Below are 10,261 nucleotides of genomic sequence, written 5' to 3'. Positions count from 1 at the left end.
AGAAAAAAACACCCGGAACTTTCCGTCTACTCCAGAATAACATAAAATACATGAAACAGATAGTTTGTGAACAAGTACAGAATGGAAAATATGGTTCTTCAAAATTTTTTCCATACGTTTACAGGAAAGTAAGCCTGAAATAAAAGAAAAAATATCATAAAAGGGGGAAATATCTGCATTTGGGAAAATCCACTATGAGAACTCTTTTGTGTCAAGCAATAAGCAGTTGTCTCCCTTTTGTTGACATCCACCAATGTCAGTTTCGTGTCATTTAAAGACACAAAAACCCCCACTAAAACTGCTGTTTTATTTCATTTCAAAGCAGTTCTGACTCTTCCCTCTCTATTTTGTTTGTCTCTTTACCAATGCTGACCCTTTTCCATCAATTCACAACCTGCTAAATAGACGCAACGCAATGTGATAACTGAGAAAAACTTTTCTTCTTCTCAACCCTTTTAAGATCGAAATCTGAAATGTCTCAAATTCCCTTCTCGTCATGATTTGGTAAGCAGAATCCCAAAAATTAATCTATTTTCTCTGTATATGTGTCTATAAAGACATATATTTATAATATGCACACATGTAAAATGCTGCTGTGTATTTTTTTTTTTTAATCTTTTACCTAGGTATGATAATCCACTGAATACATAATTGAGAGTTTTTTTTTCTTTTTTTAACTCCTGCTTTTGATAATTGCAGTTTTATTTCAAAACCCTTTCTCTTCGATCGTTGTACCAAACCCCAAAGTGATGTATATATATATATATATATATATATATATATGATGTATGTGTAGGTGTAGGTTTTTACATGAATTTTCAAACGAAAATATCTTCCTTTGAACATTTTTTATCGTAGGATTTCCCTTTTACCATTTTCTGTTTAGCATTTCAACTGTCTTGTATGTGATTGTGCGTGTGGATATATAATTAATATTTCATCTTCGTCTTTCCGTTCCTATTGCTTCGCCTTACTTGTGTGTGACTGTAGCAAAGGACCTTGCTTGCTACCACCGTTAGTATTTGCACCTGACATACCAATTTTTTTTTTTTTGAGGTAGGGGTTCTAATGGCTTTACTAGATACTGTCAATTTTGTAACTTGTGGGTATAAAATGGCCAGGAATTTCTTTTCTCGTATATATATATATATATATATATATATATATATATATATATATATGTGTGTGTGTGTGTATGTGTGTATGATTCCACTTGGTCGTAGCCATACTAATTCTAAATGAAGGCAAATTAGTCAATGTTTCTCTAGATATACCTGAGACGCGGAATGGCTATTGTTGGAACTCCTGAGATCACAGTTCTGGCTTAGTCAGAGTTGACCTGGGGCTAAACTACACGAACAACACACACACACATATATAATTATTTGACACTTGTAACCGTTTATAAATACCCTGATTTTCGACCAACTTTCCAAAACGAAATATTTTTCTTTGCTCTTATGGTTTCACTGGTGTATGAAGAGGGGAGAAAAATCATTTATGCAAAGAAACCTCTCCCTTTCGAAACCAACTCACCTGTGACTGTCCTGGTTCTATGATACTAACTTCCTGTTTTAAAGTCAGGTAGCAAAACTACCCTTTGCTACTGTGTCTGTTTTGACAGGGTTTTTATGGTTAGATGCTCTTCCTATCACCAGCCACTTTGCAGGGTGGACTTCATGCCTTTTACATGGTACTAGCACAGATGGGGTTAGTTTTGACTTGATTTTTACTGCTGGATACCCTTCCAAATGCCAACCATTTTACAGTGTGGACTGGGATGCTTTTTACATGGCACCAGCACTGACAGGGTTACCTAGTAACTCGCAAGACAAGGGATTATGAGAGGAGCAGGGGGGCATTTGAGAATGGGAACTCGTGTCAGAGGATGAAAGGTTAGAGGGTGACAAAGAGACAGAGAGGCAGAAACAGGTGTCTTACTATAACGGAGGAGGAATTGAAGGAGGTGATCCAATATCAGATGAAAGGTTAGAGTGTGATAGAGAAATAGGGAGGAAGAAATAGGGGTCTTGCTATAATGAAGGGTGCATTGGAGGAGGTGATCCAGTATCAGATGAAAGGCTAGAGTGTGATAGAGAAATAGGGAGGAAGAAATAGGGGTCTTGCTATAGAGGAGGTACATAGGTACCCAGTGAGAGAGAGAGAATGACCAAGAATGAGGGCAGAAATAGATGTGTGGCCACCCAGCCAGAGGGAAGAGTAAAGGAAAGAGAGAGAGAAAGAAAGAACAGGTGAGAGATGGTTAAGTGCCAGGGTATACTCACAATTAACAAGGAACAGAGCAAAGATGTGTGTGTGTTTGTATGTAGTAGGCATGTGAAAACAGTGTTGAGGATTAAAATCAGTTCAAATAAGTTTTAGGCATATTTGACTTACAAAAATGCAATTTTTACAGTGGCCTGCTGCTGAGAAAACTCTCACTTTAGCCAGTAAGTATGAAATCACTAACAACGAATAATTTTTTTATGGGTATGTCACATTAATCTGTAAAAAATTATACTTATTTATTCACATTGTTTTCAATTAATTGTAACAAAGGTAATGTGTTTCAACAGAAATATAGTACACACACACACACACATATATATATACACACATACATGCACATGTTTTTTTTTGTTTTTTTTTATTTTTAAAGTTTCAGCTCAGAGCTGCGGCCATGTATATACACGCACACATATATATATATATACACACATACATGCACACACACACATATATATATATAATATATACACACACACACACACACACACACACATATATAAGACGAAGACAGGTGTATGAACAACAAGGAGGTGTAATAGCTTGACACTCGGAAAAGTGAGAAAGTCTTCTACGTTTCAAGCCTACGCTCTTCAACAGAAAGTAATAAGAGAAAATAAATTAAGGTTAGAGAGATGACTGGCACCTGTGCCAGTGGAGCGCTAACGGCACCGTCCGAGTGTGATCATTGCCAGAGCAGCTGTCTGGCTTCAGTGGCATGTAAATGGCACCACTGGAGCGAGATCGATACCAGCGTCACCTTACTGGCATTTGTGCCAATGGTACGTGAAAAAACATTCGAGCTAGGTTATTGCCAGTGACGCTGGACTGGCTCCTGTGCAGGTGGCACGTAAAATACACCATTTTGAGCGTGGCCATTGCCAGTACCACCTAACTGGCTCTTGTGCCGGTGGCATGTGAAAGCATCCACTACACTCTCAGAGTGGTTGGCGTTAGGAAGGACATCCAGCAGTAGAAACTCTGCCAGATCAGATTAGAGCCTGGTGCAGCCATCTGGTTCGCCAGTCCTCAATCAAATTGTCCAACCCATGCTAGTATGGAAAGCAGATGTTAAACGATGATGATGATGATGATCTGTATATATATATATATATATTTATATGAATATATACATGTATATATATATATATATATATATATATATATATATATATATATATATAAGCTGAACATTAGAAGCATCAGTTGTGGTGTGCAAGAGAGACGATTGCGCTGGTATGGACATGTGGTGAGAATGGATGAGGATAGCTGCGTGAAAAAGTGCCACACCCTAACAGTTGAGGGAACCCGTGGAAGAGGTAGGCCCAGGAAGACCTGGGCTGAGGTGGTGAGGCAAGACCTTCGTACATTGGGCTTCACCGAGGCGATGACTACTGACTGAGACCTTTGGAAATGTGCTGTGCGTGAGAAGACCCGGCAACCCAAGTAAGATCGTTGCCAGTGCCCCTGGACTGGCTCTTGTGTGGGTGGCACATGAGATGCACCATTTTGAGCGTGGCCGTTGCCAGTACCGCCTGACTGGCTCCCGTAGGATTTTCGAGTGAGATCGTTGCCAGTGCCCCTGGACTGGCTTGTGCGGGTGGCACATAAAAGACACCATTTCGAGCGTGGCCGTTTTCGTGCAGGTGACACGTAAAAGCACCCACTACACTCTCTGAGTGGTTGGCGTTAGGAAGGGCATCCAGCTGTAGAAACTCTGCCAAATTAGATTGGAGCCTGGTGTTGCCATCCGGTTTCACCAGTCCTCAGTCAAATCGTCCAACCCATGCTAGCATGGAAAGCGGACGTTAAACGACGATGATGATGATATATATATATATGTATATATATTTATATGAATATATACATGTATGTATATATATATATATATATATATATATATATATATACATGTATATATATATATATATATATAGGAGAATATACAAATAATAACAACAGACGAGGACAGGTGGTGTAAATAACAAAAGTATATATTAGTATGACGCTCGGGAATACGGAAAGTCTTTGACGTTTCGAGCTACGCTCTTCAACAGAAAGAATACGGAGACAAGGAGAAAAACACGGAGAAAAAAAATTGAATAGTGTTCAGTCAACGGTCAATCATACACATATATATACACATATATGTATATATATATGTACATATATATGTACATATATATATACATATGTATACACATATATATATATATATACATCTATATATATACATATGTATACACATATATACATATGTACATATATATACATATACATATATATGTACATATATATACATATATATATACATATATATACACATATGTACATATATATACATATATACGTATAAATATATATTTATATATACATATATATGCATATATTTATACATCAGAGCAGTTGTCTCGCTTCCGTGCCAGTGGCCCGTAAATAGCTCCATTTGAGCGTGATCGCTACCAGTGTAACCTAGTGACTTCCATAATTCATTATGTTAGTTTTGGAGGATAGAAGCTGACCCTGTGTGTATGTATGTATGTATAGATATATATATAACAATTGCAGCGTGGAAGGTGTTTATAAGGCATTTAAAATAACACACAAAAACTGTTAGATTCACTTCAACATTTAAATTTAATTTGTCAAATTATTTTCGTCGCTTTGAGACCGCAACCTGTTCACTGACAAAATTCTGTGTTGCATCTGTTTTCGTTCCAGCACAGAATTTTGTCAGTGAACAGGTTGCGGTCTCAAAGCGACGAAAATATTTTGACACAAATTAAATTTAAATGTTGAAGTGAATCTAACGGTTTTTGTGTGTTATTTTAAATGGCTTATAAACACCTTCCATGCTGCAATTGTTTTCGTTCCAGCACACGATCTCAGATCAGGTCACTTGCTCTGCAAGTACATCTCCGTAATATATATATATATATATATATATATATATATATAAGAGAGAGAGGGACATAAAGAGAGAGAGAGAGAGGTGGTTATGTGGATAAACATATTAGATATAATAGCTTGGGTATGAAATACAAAATATCATCATCGTTTAACATCCACTTTCCATGCTGGCATGGGTTGGACGGTCTGACTGAGGGCTGGCAAGCCAGAAGGCTGCGCTAGGCTCCAATCTGATCTGGCAAAGTTTCTACAGCTGGATGCTCTTCCTAACGCCAACCACTCCGAGAGTGTAGTAGGTGTCTTTTATGTGCCACTAGCACAGTAGTCAGTAGGGCGGCACTGGCAATGACCACACTCAAAGTGTGTTTTTTACATGCCACCGGCACCGGACCAAATGGTGCTTTTTACTTGCCACCAGCATGGGAGCCAATCAAGTGGAACAGGCAATGACCACACTTGAATAGTGCTTTTCATGTGTCACCGGCATGGGACGAGTCATATGTATATATGTATAAATGGAAAATGAGAAAAAGCAAAATGGGAGACTTTCAGACGATGAATATTTAAGAATAAAAATATAGATAAAAATATATATTGGCAGGTTCAAATTACACAGAGTATGAATGAATGAGAAAATTAAAGGGGTGCAAGAAAGGTGTTTTAAGTCCAACAACTGTTTCTGGGGTCTCAGAGATCCATTATAATGTTGGTAGATGTACGTTCGTGAGGGTAGAAAAGATCTTATATTTCAGATCATAATGCAAAGAAGTGCAAAGGTGGATTCTTATAACCATTCTTTACCCTTCAGAATTGATCCCCTGTAAATATCAGTCTAAGTTTGAATCATTTGAGCATTACTAAGTGTCTCTTGTATTGAGAATCTCTGGTTCTCATCTGTTGACTATATATGTGTGTATGTATATATATATATATGTATATATACACACACACACACACACACATATATATATATATATATATATATATACACACACACATATGACAGGCTTCCTCAGTTTTTGTCTCCACAATTCACTCACAAGGTATTGGTTGGCTCAGGGTTATAGTAGAAGATGTGGTTGCAAAGTGAACTTTGTAACACTTACAGCCTGTAAGAATTAACTTTGTGATCATTAAGTTGGTGTCTGAAACATAAATTAAAACAATATTTTGATGGAGGCTTGTAATTTATAGCATTTTTAAATAGGAAAGCTACAGCATAGAATCAGGGATAATTTCCGGCCAGTTTATATGAGAAGGGTTAAATTATATTTTTTTTAAATCTGCAAGACACTTAGATGTCTCTTGTGGTGCACTGTTTGAGAATGCTCCCTCATATCATATATCCTTTCATATTTGTAATGAATTATGTTTTTTTTTTTCAGTTTGAAGTGTGTCGTAACCTTAATAACTCTAACACTTTCTGTTGGCAGGTTTTACTTGCAAGAATACTTCTACCACCATCATCATCATTGTCATCATCTTCATTATTGCACCAGCACTTCTACTACTACTACTACTATCTGTTCCAATGAAGGAGTTAACTTCTGTTCTGACAACCTGCAAGAAACTACATTTAAGGGACAGCTTGATGCATTGAATCTGAATATATGCTTCAGAATGAAAAGTCTTCCTTCCTACCACTTGATGAAAATTGGGAGGTGATAAAACCATCAAAAGGCACCATGATTCTTCCATCGTCACAGTTATTTAATACTAGAACCTATGTTTTAATGATATCATTATATCTGTGACAAAGGTAGTAACAAAAAGAAAAAAAAAACAATAGAGGGGTAAAAGGAAAGAAACTAATATTTAAATTTTATTTTTATTTATTTAATTTTTGTTTTTAATGTTTCAATGCTATCATTTCAACTTTATCATCGGATGATTGTTTTGTCTGTGGTGTTTGTTCTCTTTAATGAAATGAACCTTTTTGAAAAGCCTAAAAGTCATAACCCTATTCTTAATTGTTAGCAAAAGCATAAAGAGGAGAAAGCAAGCTGAAGAAGAACAAAGGTTCTAACTTGATGAAGCTGTATTGAAATTGTTGTTCTTCCTTTGTAAATGAAAGAGAGAGAGAGGGTGAGATGGTATGAAGCTTGAATGATTTTCTCTATGTTACTGGGATTAATACCCAGATTTTACAATATACATTTGAATATTGTTAATATTTGAGACAAGAGCATTTGTCTGTTTACATTGTGGTAGCTTGCTTTTAGTGATGCTAATGATATGAAATACAAGCATGCAAATATTTCATTATAGTAATAATATTAACAACAATAATGAGAATCACATATTATTTTTAGAACAACTTCCAAAAATCCTATAATTTCAAAAAGTCATTTGATAAACCTTTCCCCACCATTTTCACTTATCTACATACAGGCACATGCCCAAAACCAAACCCGTTTTTAAATGAAATTTAAAGCTCACTTGACACATTCGGTTCAGGTGACACTTTCTGGTATCAACATTGGTTTAACCAAATTCAAAGTAAAACATCATTTTAAGTGATTATGTAATATATAGTTGACCTCTTAGTCTGTCAAATACACCATAATGTCAGAGTTGGTACCAATAAAATCCTTTCGCTGTGAAACATGTGGCTCTACATTTGCTACTGAATATCTTATGAAAAGACATGCTACAATCCATTCTGACAAAAAACCATTTCAATGTGACCTCTGCCCTCTTTCCTTCTCCCAAAACAGTGACCTTGTGAAGCACCGACGTGTCCACACAGGTGAGAAACCCTTTAAATGTGACGTTTGTCCAGCTGCATTTTCACGCAACACCTCACTCAAGCAGCACAAAATGAACCACTCTGGTGACAAACCCTTCCCATGCCCTGTGATGTCTTGTACATCAGCCTTTTCCACTCAACGCCTACTCCAAAGACATGCTATGATTCACTCGGGCATCAGGCCACACCAATGTGACCTGTGTCCTGCTGCCTTTATTCAGCGTAGTGACCTCTCAAAACACCGCAAGACACACACTGGAGAAAAAGACTTCTTGTGTGACCTCTGCTCTGCAGCTTTCTCCCGCCGCAGCTCACTCAAACAGCACCGCATGTGCCACACTGGGGAAAAGCCATATGTCTGCCAATTCTGTGGTTCTGGCTTCACCACACACAGCCTTCTCAATCGGCACAGACTTCTCCATGCTGGAGTCAAACCATATTCCTGTGATTTGTGCGATGCCGCTTTTGCACAAAACAGTGACCTTGTTAAACACGGTCGAGTCCACACTGGTGAAAGACCGTTCAAGTGTACAAGCTGTCCGGCTGCTTTTTCTCGCAGACATTCCTTAAAGCAACACCATGCAATTCATAATGGCGAGAAACCACTCAAGTGTGAAGACTGCGGCGTAGCTTTCACAACACAGAGCCTGCTAAAGCGCCATCGCAAAATTCATCTGGGAATCAAACCATTCAAATGCCCTCTGTGCCCTGCAGCATTTATACAACGAAGTGACCTGAAGAAGCACAACCAAGTACATACTGGCATCAAAGCTTTCCATTGCTCTGAATGTGGGTCATCATTCTCCCGGAGCAGCTCTCTAAAGGAGCACATTACAATTCACACTAGGATTCGACCATTCAAATGCCAAGTGTGTAATGGAGCGTTCGCAACACAGAGTCTCCTTAAAAGACATTTTAAGATCCACACAAATCCGTGCCGATCCAGCAATCCCACCAATATCTGTTGTGATGCTTTAATAACCAATAGTGTCCTCCAAAGTGTTGGAGCACCACCAGGCCAGATATAAGAAAGAAAAAAAACATACAGCTGAGTGAAGGTTCAATTGCTGGTGATATGCTTACTGTATGTGTGATAGATATACTTCAAATTCTACATACCAGTGTAGATCCTCTTGGCTGTGTTATCCAGCTGTTCCTGAAGTTTGTAAGCCATAGTTTGAGCCAAAGCTTCTGTATTTTCCTACTGGAGGGGATAGCAAAACACTTTTGAAATCTGTCCTTATATCTATGTACAGTTTGCTGTCCCCTAAAGATCTACAACAAAACAGTATGGATCTATGCCATTGTGTATTTGCATCATGTTTCTCTGGTCCTTGAAACAGAACCATTGTCCAGGGACAGATTTAGCAGTGGGGGGTCGGGTGTTCTCATTCACCCATCAACAGCAGATCTTTGTATGTTGTACAGAAAAACAATACTTTCAAAAGTTTAAAATATCTTAAATGGAGTACAGCAAGGACCCGTCCTTTCAATGACTTGACGAAGCACACCACACGGCAGACTCCTGTGCAGTCGATGACACACTCACACCTTCTCCTCAACGTTCTCCAGGCTTAGCTGTACAACTTCAACCTCTGCATCATTCATCTTGAAACTTGGTTCTAAATCAACATACTTGAAGGAGCACCTATGAAGTCACCTGCCTCCACCTGCAGACAGAGTATCAAATACCACCAACCATCACATTCACACACACACACACACATTCTCTCTCTCTCTCTCTCTCTCTCTCTCTCTCTCTCTCTCTCTCTCTCTCTCTCTCTCCCCCACACACACTGAAGCAAGATGCCAGGGGTTGCATGCAACACCTTTATGATATTCATCACACACCCATACAGAAGACATGGTGAAGAAAGCAAAATGATCTACTGTCATACTTAAGAGTGCTCTACACTGCTACATTCAATCAAAACAAAGCTGCAACAACAACAACAACAACAACAAAACTGGTCTACAAAGAATATATTAGATTCATCAGATATTATTGCAACCTTGACTCAGCTTCTAAACTAGCTACAAAGAACACAAAACTGAACTTTGCACCATCACAAGTTGCATGCAAATATCACTTATATAAAGATACAATATCAAAAATGAGACACAAATGGATGGATGTGTGAAATCACCCCCAAAATAACTTGATACATCTACAACACCATCCTAAAACAACCAGATACATCTAAATACCACCCCCAAAAGCCAGGTACATCTACAATGCCATCCTAAAACTTTGTTGCTTCCATAGACAAACTTGTAAACCAAAAACACATGCACAAAATATAGCTGCTACCATCA

General features: G+C 38.0%; 1 protein-coding gene across 1 annotated transcript; it reads left to right on the top strand.

Annotated features, from left to right (window-relative positions):
• The first annotated feature begins 217 nt into the window (after positions 1 to 217).
• On the top strand, positions 218 to 10,231 carry LOC106871702 (uncharacterized). Its single transcript, XM_014918312.3, has 2 exons — positions 218 to 504; positions 6,630 to 10,231. The coding sequence occupies exon 2, from the start codon at positions 7,762 to 7,764 to the stop codon at positions 8,971 to 8,973; it is 1,212 nt and encodes a 403-aa protein (XP_014773798.2). The 5' UTR covers positions 218 to 504; positions 6,630 to 7,761; the 3' UTR covers positions 8,974 to 10,231.
• Positions 10,232 to 10,261: the final 30 nt, after the last annotated feature.

Source organism: Octopus bimaculoides, chromosome 24, assembly GCF_046866305.1.
Source record: "Octopus bimaculoides isolate indiv1 chromosome 24, ASM4686630v1, whole genome shotgun sequence".
NCBI classification, from domain to species: Eukaryota; Metazoa; Mollusca; class Cephalopoda; order Octopoda; family Octopodidae; genus Octopus; species Octopus bimaculoides.
This window is presented reverse-complemented; position numbering and strand designations above follow the sequence as displayed.

Bases quoted from the DNA above. Each gene is read 5' to 3' on its own strand.
- LOC106871702 (XM_014918312.3), top strand. From the start codon at position 7,762: ATGTCAGAGTTGGTACCAATAAAATCCTTTCGCTGTGAAACATGTGGC.